The following is a 13,430-nucleotide window of genomic DNA, read 5'->3' as shown; positions in this document are numbered from 1 at the left end:
AATTCATCATCGTTTCATAGTTGGTACGCTCTGCTCCATCATCTACCTCGCTCACTATAGATGTATAATTTTGAAAACCACCACTACTTTCATGAACGCTAGATGCATCTATCATCGCTTTACCCCACCTTGTTCCGCTTTAATTTAATTTTGACTATTTATCTTTAATATTTTTAATTTTTTAAAGTTAAGTAAATATATTTAAACATAATTTTTTTTATATTACGTTACTACATTTTTTTTCTCTTTTAATAGTTTATATATATAAGGATAAAATGATAATTTTATATAGTGGAACAAGTCGGACAAACCGTTACCATAATTGCTCCATGCCTGCTATAAAAAAAGGCCACCCTAGCCTACCTCACCCTACAACTAATTTTCAAAAAAAGAAAATCGAAATCCATCAAGCAGCTCAAGTTTTACCATCTCTAGTAACCTCTAACTAAATTGCTAGCATAAGGGACTGGCCGATGTTGAAACTAACAAAAATAAATTCCAAGTCCCAATAAATAAATAGATTGACATGTTATATTGTTTAAAAGTTTTATAGTTTAGGTAAATTACATTAGTAGTTATCCAACTATTAGTAATATGAAAAATTATAAAATGATCAATTTTTCTTTTTTGGTCACGAATTGTTAATTATTAACAGAAGATAACTTGAAAGCTTTTAAAATTGATATAATAATAACTTTAACCCTAAACATTTATATATTATATCAATTTAATCTTAATTTTTTCAGTTAAAGTCACCACGTGTTACAACCATAGTGTGACACGTGGCAAAAAATGATAAAAATAAAAATTAATAAATGTTATAAAAATATTAAATTTTAATAAAAATATAAAAATATTTAAATTTTATCTAAAATTAGAAAAAAATTACAAAAATCGTAAAAAAAATTATAAAAATTCTAAAATTTTATAAAGATCGTAAAAAATTATAAAATTTTTATAAAGTTGTAAGAAGTTTATAAAAAATATAAAGAAATATAAAATTCGTAAAAATATATATAAAAATTATCGTACTAAAAGAAACATTTTATAATGTTTCTATAAATTTTATTTATTTTTATTTTTATTTTTAATCAATTTTTGTCACGTGTCACGTTGTGTTGCGACATATGATAGTTTTTAATAGAAAAAAAATTAGGAGTCATTAACTTTAACAGTCAACGGTTAAGGTTAATGGTTAAAGAGCTTTTTTTTATGCAATTTATAATTTTTTCTAATTTTTAATAAATTTTATAATTTTATTATAATTTAATAATTGTTATAATTTTTATTGATTTTTATTTTTTATAATTTTTTTCCACATGTCACACCATGATTGTGACACAGGGTGACTTTAATTAAAAAAATTAGGGACAGTTAACTTTAATGGTCAACTAATAACATAATGGTTAAAGGGCCTTTTTGATGCATTTAATAGTTCAAGTAATTAATTGAGTGCAAAAAAAAAGAGACTTAATTATTTTTCTTGAAAAAATTTAAGGACTTTTTTAATGCATTTTAAAAGTTTAAGTATTTGTAGGCTTTAAGCTAAAATTAAATTCCATTTAGAAAATTAAAATCTTATCTGAAATGAATTTGAATGTCATTTTCACAATTACTTATTTTCCAGTCAACCAACCACTTTAATCAGTTAAAGTAAATGTTCCCATCAATTCAATTGAAGAACCCAATTCCAATTATAAATTAACACATTTAAATCAATTTTGAACTATAAAACATGATAATTGATTATGGAGTCTCATAAATTGAAGACTCTAATTTGATTTCTCTTTAAAAGGATAATAGGTTTAATTCTGCTATTAGTTTCTGTATTTTGTGGAAGTTGTGAATTGTGTTTCTTTACTTTTAAAATTTTGAAATTTTAGTCTTAAATCAAACGGTAGCAAGTTGAATTCGTTTGGTTGGAGTCAATTACTAGTCTTGTCTTATGTCTACAGTTATAGATTTAGTATATATTCTCCAATTGGATCATTCTAAGTCCCCTTTTTTTTTGCAAACTTTTAAGTTTCAATCTTGATGTAAATGATAATCATAAATCCATTAATTGAATTTTTAGTGAGTACTATGTGAAAATAACAACCTAACATGGCATTAGACATATGATATTTTATTTGCCCCGTCAAATTTTGGAATTAACAAAACTTAACTTGATGAATTTAATAGTTACTATTTGATGATGACTAAAATTTTAAATTTTGAACAGAATATGGACTAAAAATAACCAAGTTAAAGTATAACGACTAAATCCCCAACTTTCATAAAGTATAGGAGCTAATAGCAGAATTTAACCAAAAATATATAAATATACTCTTCATATATTTATGTTAGCAAAAGCAATCCCAAAGCTTACTTGATATTAAATTTTAATTTAATATTTTTGGCTGTTAGTTATTGTTTTATTTATGGTTAAAATGTGTTGTTAGTCTCTATACTTTTATAAAATTTGAGATTTAGTCCCTAAATTTTAAAAGCTAAAAATTCAGCCCTCTTATTTTTTCAATTTAAAAATCTTAGTCCAATCATTATCATCATTAATTGTTTTCATTAATTTTTTCAATTTAACATGTTTATTTTCCGTCGATCATATGTCACGTCACATAAAAATAACTTAATCAACATGCCAAATTGACAAATTTGACACAAAAAAAAAACTTACAATTTTAATGATTGGACTTAAATTTTGGAATAAAAAAAGTTGGAGAACTCAATTTTTAACAATTTAAGTGCAAAGACTAAATCTCAAAATTTGTTAAAATTCAAGGACTAACAATATATTTTAACCTTTATTTAAAACTTTTTAAATATTACGAATGAAGCTTTGGTCTGGAGTTTTGGGTGCTCATATTCAAGTTTTATAATGTCGAAATATCACGTATAAATTTTCTATTTAATTATTCTCACTTTAAGTTTTACCATATGAGAACTTCACTTAAATTTATTTTGGTTTAGATTAGAATATATTTCAATTTTCACTTTATATTAAGTTAATTTTAATTCTAAATAATTAAACATGTATTATTTATAATTCTACTTATATGAATATCTAATACTTGAGTTTAGGAGCCAAGCAAAAGTTTTATATATATATATTTGATCTACTTATAATTAGATTTTTAATTATTCCAGTTGGTCAATCTAAATTTTATAAATTTTCAAGTAAGTTTGGTTAGATTAATTTTCAATACAAGTTATTTCGGGCTCAAGTAGTTTTACTTCAAAAAATTCGAGTTTGAAATTTAAATTTTTAAATAAGTTCAGATCATTTTGAGTTTTAGTCACTTCAGATTGAGATCTTTTTAAATTTTAGTCACTTTAATTTTATATTATTTTGGGCTTGAATTAACTCTGAATCCAAATCAATTTAAATTCAAATTAGATGTGTTCGGATTGTGAATTTTTATAATAAAGTTGAATTTAAAAAGTAATTTATCTAGATCTACTCCTAGATATTTAGGATGCCGCTAAACCACCATTGAGCTCTTGTTTATAGGAAGACTTTAGAAATAGCTTGGCCTTTTTTATTGAGTCAAATTATAAATTAAGAGAAAGGGATTACATAAATAAAGTTTGAATTTTAAACATTAGAGTGTCGATAAAGAAACTTAATCATTACTCTCTTGTATTGTTAGTACTCAATTTTAACAATTTATATTTGATATATTAATAATTAGATTTGTGAATTAGGCATGTCTGGTCAAGTTGGTTCGTGTTAAAACGACTTTTAAAAATTTGAGTTGTTTTGGTTGATCCAAATGTAGATTTGAGTTATTTCATATACATGTCGTATCAATTTTAACCATATAAGTTTGAGTTTAGCTTGAGGATTTTTGTGTTTGTGTGTGTGTCGAGTCATTAAACGATGAATTCGAGTTGTTTCAATTCAATTTATTATTATTATTATTATTTGTTTTGGTGGCTTTAAGTTCAGTTCATTTTTAATTAAATAATACTCTTTTAGGATTTTGATCATTTTGAGTATGATTTATTTCAAGTTTGGATAACTCGAGTTAGGGTTAGTCGGGTTTGAGATTTAGATTTTCATATCGGGTTACTATGGATTCAAATCATTTTGAGTTTTGGGTTTTAGTCACTTTAAGTACTGTAATTATCGATATTATAAGTTTTAATCAAATCATATATTTTTGACACAATGCCTAGAACTACTCATAATCTTCCCTAACTCATAAATAGGAGAATAATACACTTCAGCGCATTTGAACCCATGTCGAGTCACAAAATTCAAAACAGTAGATGTGAAGGTTCCGTATAATTGCAATTTGATCCCAAAAAGAAAGGTTAAATTCTACTATTAATCTCTATACTTTGCACAAGTTGTGAATTTAGTCTTTTTATTTTTATTGATCAATTGTAGTCTCTATTCTTATTGAATTATTCAATTTTAGTCCTATACTTTTTGAATTTTAAAATTTTAGTCTTAAGCAAAATAGTATCAGTTAAATCTATTTGGTTAAATTCAATTACTAGTCCTATATTATGCGTACAATTGTAGATTTTGTCCAAATTCTCTAATTGGATCATTCTAAGTCCTTATACTTTTCAAATTTTGAAATTTTAGTCTGAACACAAATGAAAGTGGTTAATCCATTAACTGGATTATTAGAGAGTAATATGTGGAAATAACAAGTTGATATGGCATTACACTTATGATAATATGTTTGGTACATCAAATTTTGGGAAAAAAAAACAGAACTTAACTCTACTCAATGGCGGAGCTAGAAAATTTAGATTATGGGGTCAAATTTTGAAAAAATTAAAATGCCTAAAAAAGTCATATAAACTAATGCATAATATTAATACTCGATAAATCAATATATGGTACAATTAATTGTAGGGCTATTACAAAACTATTAAAAATAACGAAAAGAAAAGATAAATCAAATAATTTTGATAGCTCGTACATTTTTCATAATTGTCGACCATGTTTTTCATATGTTAAAATTATTGAATTATCTTCCCTTATCAATGTTGTAAAAATTTTAGAGAGTGTATGAGAGAAAATAAAAAAATTAAGAGAAAATGAAAAATATTGAATGGTAGATAAAACAACATAAAGCGAAAACCAAAGATTACATTAATTCCTCAAAGAGCCAAGATAAGCTTCCTCGACTAAGCCACATACTGATTGTGGATATTCTCCAAACTGTTGAATTCATGTGAAAGTTGCCGACGCACACTTAGCCATATAGTCAGCAACTATATTTTGGGACCTCGAAATGTGACGAATAAGGACCTTCTAGTTACGATTTAACAGACAATGAATAAGACATAGTTCCACCATATTGCTATCAGAAGCTCCACCAACTAAAATCATCTCTACTAACAAATGATTATCACATTCTACTTCTAATTGACAATATTTATTCCACTATAATAGGATTAGACCCTTTAGTATGGCTCTTGCCTCAATTTTAAAAATAGTGTCCTTACATAATAGCATCGAAAATCCACCTAGCCACTTTGCGTCAGCATCCCTTAACACTCCCGTAATGCCCACAAATGAACCATTTCGCAACACTGCTCCATCCTTGTTAAGTTTAACCCATCCTCTGTTTGAACTTGACCATTGTTTGGTTATCATGCAATCTCACTGCATTCAACATTCTATAACTCCTTGTCCAACTTGTGCCTGTATCCACAATTTCTTGAACACAACTATGGCCTATCGAAAACACATACATGTTCCTATTTTTCCATAACAACTAGTAGACTATTGGAAAAAGCATTTGCCATTCGATATTGTGATATCCACAACCTCCTATGTTTTGCAAATTCCACAACAGCCAGTCTTGAAAAGGTAAGGAGAAGAAATGTACCTAATTATGATTCGGCACAATCGAACACCACATCGCTTTAGAGAAATTACAATCATGTATTGCATGGATCCTAGATTCATCAACATGGCTGACAACTACTGTCATTCGCCATATGTCTCATTACTCTCTCTTTCTCCATTAGTTAATATTTTTCCCTTCCATAGCATCTATATGAACATCCTAACCCTTTAAGGCACCTTGGATTTCCATATCAGCTTCCAAACATTAGAATTGTTGACCGAATTGAACTGATGATTTCCATTATAGGTCTTAGTTGAAGAAAAAACTTCCTTTGTCGCCCATTTCCATGCAAGACGATCTGGTCCAGTGTTCATCGATGGTTGTACTACTGCGCCTATTTTTAACACAATGTGGTCGGGAAGCAAACTCCTCAAGTAAACCTAGTCCCAATTACCATGTTCGTCCACCATGTCATTAACTCTTAATGTGTCATCCAGTTGCACCACCCAGTATGCCACACTCTTAACGAACCCATCTTATTAATCCAATCATCATTCCAGAAATTAACAATGCGACTATCCCCTATAGCCCAATAGAAATTACTAATAACCTCTGGCCAAAATTTCATTAGTAATCTCCATAAGAAAGAGTAGTTACTCCTTGCAATATTATTTAACAGTACTCTACATATATTGTACTTGTTCCTCACAATTTGCACCCTTAAGGCTTCCATATTCGTAAGCAATTGGAATCCTAATTTCAACAAAAATTTATTATTTTGGTCAGTTAAGCAACGTATACCAAGCCCACCAACATCCATAGGTTTACCAACAATCATCCCAACTAATCAATGCTGGCTTCCTAACATCAGTAGTGGACCCCGAATGAAATTTTGAGCCAATTTTTTTATCTCTCCACAGACCGATATAAGCAAACAAATCATTTCCATAAAGTAGTTCGGAATAGATAGAAGAACCGATTTTGCTAGCGTTACTAATGGTCGTAAAACTAACTAAAAATTTGACTTAAGTCAAGCGCAACTATCTAGCAGTAGTATAGTTATGATGAGATGGAATATCGTATCCATGAGGACTAAAAGTACTAGTAGTTGCTCTCTTTTTATTATCTAGCCTAAGAATTTAAGGGTGTTTTTTAAACTAAACTAATTTTCTAATTTATCTAAGATCACGACAGAGGTGAAATTTGGAAAATACTTTAGGAAAACCAATTAAGAAGATAATACCCAAGAAAGAATCCACCAAGACTTCACTTATTACCTTTGACTTAGATGATTTATTCACTTGACTTATTCCGTAGAAATCCCTAATTTATGATACTATCTCTCTCGAGACTAGAAACAACTGACTCTAGGTTGATTAATTGAAATCTCTTTCTAATTAAAACCCCTATTGTCGCATTAACTCGATCTATAGATTCCATTATTAGATTTGACTCTAATCCGGCAGATTTATGTCGTCCTATCTCTAGGATTGCATTCAACTCTGCTTAATTATGAATGATCTACTCTTAAACAGGGACTTTTGCTCTACTGAATAAGCACATTAAAAACTTGGATTAATATCCTGAAATATTAAAGCAATGGTTAAAACTCACAATTAAAAATAAGAACAAATATTTATCATATAAATCAAAGAGTAATAAGATTCGTCTTAGGTTTTATCTCCCTTAGGTATTTAGGGATTTTAGTTCATAATAATAATGGAAAACATCTCAAAGTTTGAAAAATAATAAAACATAAGAAACCTAAAGAACTTCTAGGAAATTGGATGGAAATCTTCAGTCTTGATGTAGATCATTGCTTCTGAGATGATTCTGATAGCTGTTCTTAGGTATTTTCTGCTTCCAACTCTGTGTGTCCCTCTTAATCCTCTTCTAGGGTGTTTATATAGGCTTTAGAATGCTTCTAAAATCCTCAAAAGTGCCCTTTTCCGAATAAAACTAGGCTTGGGCTCGGTAGAGACATGGCCGTGTGCATGCCCGTATGAAGGTGCTCAGGCCGTGTGCAATACTTAGTTGGTTCCTAGTCGACACGGCCATGACACACGGGCGTGTGGTCTACCCATGTGTCACACACAGGCGTGTGGATCACCCGTGTGGAAGTGCCTAGGCCGTGTGAAACACTGATTTAAGCCCAATTTATCCCTTTTTGGCCAATTTCTCGCTCCTTTTACTATCCTAAGCTCTCCTGAGTATAAAACATGAAATTAAAGGATTAGGAGCATCCAAAGAGAAATCATTCATAAATATGCCAAGCATAGGGTAAAAAATATGTATAAATTATAGTTTATCAGTTACCCAACCTGACAATGATAATTTTTTTGCAACCCACTCATTTAGCCTATCACGGACCTTGTTAACCACAAACTAATTTGTTTAGTTTAGAGGGAGGTTAATATATTTCTATATAAACTAATTTGTTTTAAGAGTGTTTTTTAATTGTGGGATCATTTTTCTTGAAAACTTTATGGGTTCAAATTTTTAATTTTTTAATTAAAATTTATTTTTATAAAGTATTTTTTTAAAATATTTTTGTGAGGTTAATTCATCAACGTGGCTCTGCCATTGAGTCCAGTGATGTTTGAATCCGACCAAACTAGTTAGTTGAATTGGGAACCAACAAAGGTATCAATCTAGAGAATTGTAATAGGTTACTTGAACTGATTTTTTTATTATTTATTATTTTTATTTTTATAAAATTTTAATAATTTTTTAATCCGACTCACTAATTATGGCTTGATTAGTTTGATCATTTTTCTTATTAAAAAATTGATTAACTCAATAAATTTAACAATTATCATTTAATGAAAATTAAAATTTTAAAAATTAAAAAGTACAGAAACTAAAAATACTGAAGTAAAAGGATTAGATGCATAACTTTGGTAAACTACAATCACTAATAGCAAAATTTAATAATAAAAAATCCCTCATAATGTTTGCATGAGTCAAGATTTGCCAATTGCACCCTTCCTTTCACTTCAATTATCATTCATTTCCTACCTAAAAATCTAGTACCTGTTCTTTATCATGCCCTTCTCTCACCACTACTTTTCGTCCGTACGATTCAATCATCTTGGCCCATGATCTTTCATCTGCTTCGTGGACCCCACCCTCTTCTGCAAAGAAACAAAATCAACGGCTTAGATCTTTACATCTGTATGTTAATTTTTTAAGGTTTTAAGCAACAGGGTCCCACCAAAAAATAGAAAATATATTTTTCAAAACCTATTTTTTAATATATTTTTTTATCTTGCCGGAATTATTGAACTCTGTCTCTTTGCCTCCTCGATTCTTCCAAAAAAAATAAAAATGAAAAACCAAAAAAAAAAAAGTTTTTAAGTGCTTAATGGACACTTGGCGATGAATTAAAAGGCTATAAAAATGCTTATATAATTGATGTAACGTGCCACAATTCTACTGGTTTATTATGCATTTGGTCTTACTATCAAGGAATACTTTGCTTTTTCTTTTTCTTTTTTTTTTTCTGTTTGGTTGGAAGGAAAAAAGTAAAAAATTTTCCAGCCGAGAAAATGTACTTATTGAAGTTCATTTGCCCAACGCATTCAAAATCATGGCGACAAATAATGGTGGGTACTTAGGCATAGGGAATAATAATAACTAGAGACTCTTTTCTCACATTCTTAAATCTCACAAAAAAATAATGAAAATAGTATAATTAAAGTGGTTTTAATAATAGTAAATTTTTTGGATGTGTAAATTGTAATTAAAATTATATGTTATTTTAAAATAAATTGATCTAAATAAAATTTAAATTATGAATTATATGGCTAATGAATTCTTAGCACTGTGGGGAAATGTTAGGTTTTGGAATTTGAAGGTTCAAATTTTGACAAATTTTGGGATTAAGTTTTGGGAGGATTTAATTAAAAATTTTGAAAGTTAAATGAGAATTTTTTAAAAAAAATTTGGGGGCTAATTAAAATTTGTATCTGAGATTAATGAAAATTTTCAAAAACTTTAAGAATGTTTAATTAAAATTTAAAAAACAAATTAAGAGTTCAATGAGAATTTAAAAAAAATTAAGGAGTATAATTAAAATTTTCAAAAATTTTAAGAAATTAAGAAGAATTTTTTTTTTAAAAAAATTGTGTCAAATTAAAATTTTTATGCGAGATTAATAAGAATTTTCAAAAGTTAAAATTTTTAATAAATTTCAGTGAAGTGATTGAAATTTTTCAAAAATTATCAAGGAAGCCATTATTAATCATTCATCTCTTAAAATTTGAGCTTTATCATATACAATTGTAATATATAAATTTATTTTCTCTTTATAAATTCTATTCAATTATTTTAGATTAATTCAAATTTTCATTCATCGTGCATGTATATGATTGAATTCTATATTTATTATTAATTAAACATATTTGTATACTTATAATTATATTAGTAGTACGAATTATCTGTCAAATCGCAAAATCACCCAAAAATTATCCAAGGAACTGAAATTTTCTATTATTAGAAAACAGCACAATAATCTGATGTGGGAAGTAAAAATTTACAAAATTATTCAAAAGCTAATGGCTAATGGCTATGGAGTTTGAGGGTACTTCCAATTTTATTTTTCATGTACAATATTATATGATAGATCTGCCACTAATTGATTAGATTCTTTGGCAACATTTGAAGTAAGGGATTAAAAATTATGTTGAATAGTACAATAATTTTGAAAGAGAGTTTATTTAATAATTAAAAAAAATTGACATGCCAAATTTCTTTATCAATGAATTTGGACTGTTGTAGAATTATATCCAGTCAATTCAATTATTTATTAAAGTTCCTTTTTATTGTAAAAAATTAATCTTATTATTTAGGGAATTTTTAAATAATTTTATTTGGAGAGGAGGAATTTTTTTATATTGGTATAAGATTTTAATTATTTTATTGTTGAATTTATTAAATAATTGTATTAAAATTTTAAACTATTTTAACATATCTATCATGTCGATCTCAACAAATTTATATATTAATATTTATTTAATAATTGAAATTTTTATTTATATAAAATATATATTTTAAAAAATTAATTTATGTCATATTTAATATTAATTTATGATATGTGTGAATGAAATATGAGGTGTGATGATGAAATTATTAAAATTTAATTATATAAAAATATGTAAAATTAAAATACGATAAATGGATCTGGATAATTTTAGTTATAGGTTTATCCTAAAAATGGTTAGAAGCAAAGGTTAAAAAACTTGCCAGTTCAAGCCAGGCAAAGCTAAATGTCACCTTTTAGGGATCTATTTTTGTAAATATGCCCAAATTACCAAGTCATTTTTAAAACCCAAATGAAAAATACAAGGGCGTATTGGTAACAAAATTTCCTTAAAATAGAAAAAATAATTAAATAAGAAAACAAGTCATTTTCCATATTTTCCTAAATCACGGGGACAAAAGAAGAAAAGAGATATCAGTCCTTTTGAGCTGCGTTGTTCGTTTCTCTAATCACACACGTGTGGAAAGCATTCACACGTGTCCCCTTTCGTCTTCTTTATAAATCTATGCATAAACTAAAAGATATACCCAAAGAGGAAAAATAAAATGGAGGGTAGAGGAGGATGTTCAATAGCTAGATATGAAGCTTATGGGGTTTATGATATGTCGAAAATGGACCGGATAATGCTCCGGTTCAGACCGATCGCACCCAAACCGGCTACCGGCGGTGGTAGTGGGGAAACCGGTGGTGGTACGGAGGTTTGTTATAAACCGGGGAGACGTAAAAGAAGACACACGAAAGGGAGTATTACGAAGAGAAAACGAAGGTTTACTACTTTGCCGCTTATATCTGAAACCCCAGATTGTAAAGACTGCATTTCGAAGGAGACGAAAACGATGGTGGCGCCGCCGTCTTTGTGGTTGAGATCCGGCGAATCTGATGCTGCTGATGATGATGCTGTTTGTCGAAAGGAGAGTTTCGGCTTCGTCGGCGGTGGTGGTGAATCATTGGATCGGGCGGTAAGGATGGTGGTTGGGTCGTCGTCTTCGTCATGTGTGACGGTGGAAAGCGTGACAGAGACTTGGGTTAGCGGTGGTGGTTGGTTGGAGTGTACGGATGAGGAGATGAAGGTTAACCTAGGGAAAGACTCGTGTCCAGGGTTTATTTCGGATGTGTTTGGGAGGGTGACTTGGACCAATGGAGCATACAAGGAAATGGTTGGCGGCGGCGGCCGGGATATGACGACGGTGAGGTTGTTGATGAAGCAGAAGCTTCCACCGGCGACGATATTTCCGGCGTTTACTTGTCTGGTAAGGGTGCAATACAGTTGTGGGAAGGATAGGAATTCGTTGACGTTGCCGTGTGATGTATGGAGAATGAACGGCGGCGGAATTGCATGGCGGCTCGATATCAACGCCGCTCTTTGCTTGGGCCGGTGAGAACAAAAAAAAAATTTTAAAAAAAGGCAAGAAGCAGCCATTTTCTTTGCATGAAGAAAGCTTAGCATCTATATATTCTGGTCATGCCACGAGTTCGAGGCTTGTAGGAATTCTGTGAACGAAAATGGAACTCCGATAACGTAATTAAACAACGAGGTGAGCAATCACCGCAACTGGTCTTGTAATTAAATTGTAGTTTGTTTGTTTTTTTTTTAAACTTTTTTCTTCTCTTTGTTAATGACTGGTTAAGACTGGATTCTGGGTGTTTTTAAAGATTTAAAAGGAACTACAAATACCCTATATTTTATGTAATTATTTTTTTGTTTGGTATATTTTATATATCTTTTATTGTTTAAGTTTAGTATTTGAAGATATCTTTTTTAACAATATCAACTCTAAAATTTATAAAGATGAAATTTAAAATCGATTATAATTTATATAATTACTTTATCACTCTTTTCTTTGATTTATTATTTAATTTTCGGGTTAAAACTTGTTATTGATATTTATTCAAAATTTAAGATCTAATATTTATGTTTAAAAGTTAACAATTAATTTTATTTGGTTTGTGGGTTATTTTTGTCTAAATTTATTATTTTAATATATTTATTTTTTGTTAATAATATGTTATTTAATCAACAATTTAAGTTGACAAATTTTAATAGAAAATTTTAACATGTTAATGATTAGATTAAAAATTTTAAAATAAAAAAATAGAAAAATTTAAATTTTAACTTTTTATTATATAAAGACTAAATTTTAAAATTTGTAATTACAGTGACTAACTACAAAATTTAACCTAATTTTTGTGTGCTTTAGTTGCATACTTGTGTCAAAACGTTTCATTGGATATTAAATGTATTTCAATTGTTTATTATGATATTATTTTTTTTAAGTTGACATCGAGTTTTTATATCAACTCAATCAATGATATTATCAATATTAGAAACTCTACCACAATCATATACTTATGTGGAAATTATGTATTTAGAATACATGTGTAATATACAAATAACGTGGGTGAAATAATGTGTAATAATATTAATATATATATAAATCAAAATAAAACTTTGGTTAAAGTACTGATAAAGAAAATATTTTATAAAAGCTAGTGGCATGGGTTTAATTTTTAACATTTATAACTTTTTTATTAATTTTTTAAAACAAGAAAAAGACTAAAATACCCTCATAATAATA

The 13,430-nt window shown here is 28.6% G+C and overlaps 1 protein-coding gene across 1 annotated transcript; it reads left to right on the top strand.

Annotated features, from left to right (window-relative positions):
• Window positions 1-11,370: 11,370 nt before the first annotated feature.
• On the top strand, window positions 11,371-12,597 carry LOC121232057 (uncharacterized). Its single transcript, XM_041117427.1, has one exon. The coding sequence runs from the start codon at window positions 11,400-11,402 to the stop codon at window positions 12,231-12,233; it is 834 nt and encodes a 277-aa protein (XP_040973361.1). The 5' UTR covers window positions 11,371-11,399; the 3' UTR covers window positions 12,234-12,597.
• The last annotated feature ends 833 nt before the right edge of the window (window positions 12,598-13,430 follow it).

Source organism: Gossypium hirsutum, chromosome A07, assembly GCF_007990345.1.
Source record: "Gossypium hirsutum isolate 1008001.06 chromosome A07, Gossypium_hirsutum_v2.1, whole genome shotgun sequence".
NCBI lineage: Eukaryota > Viridiplantae > Streptophyta > Magnoliopsida > Malvales > Malvaceae > Gossypium > Gossypium hirsutum.
This window is presented reverse-complemented; position numbering and strand designations above follow the sequence as displayed.

What these genes read in the sequence shown, in the direction of transcription:
- LOC121232057 (XM_041117427.1), top strand. Translation starts at nt 11,400, where the DNA reads ATGGAGGGTAGAGGAGGATGTTCAATAGCTAGATATGAAGCTTATGGG.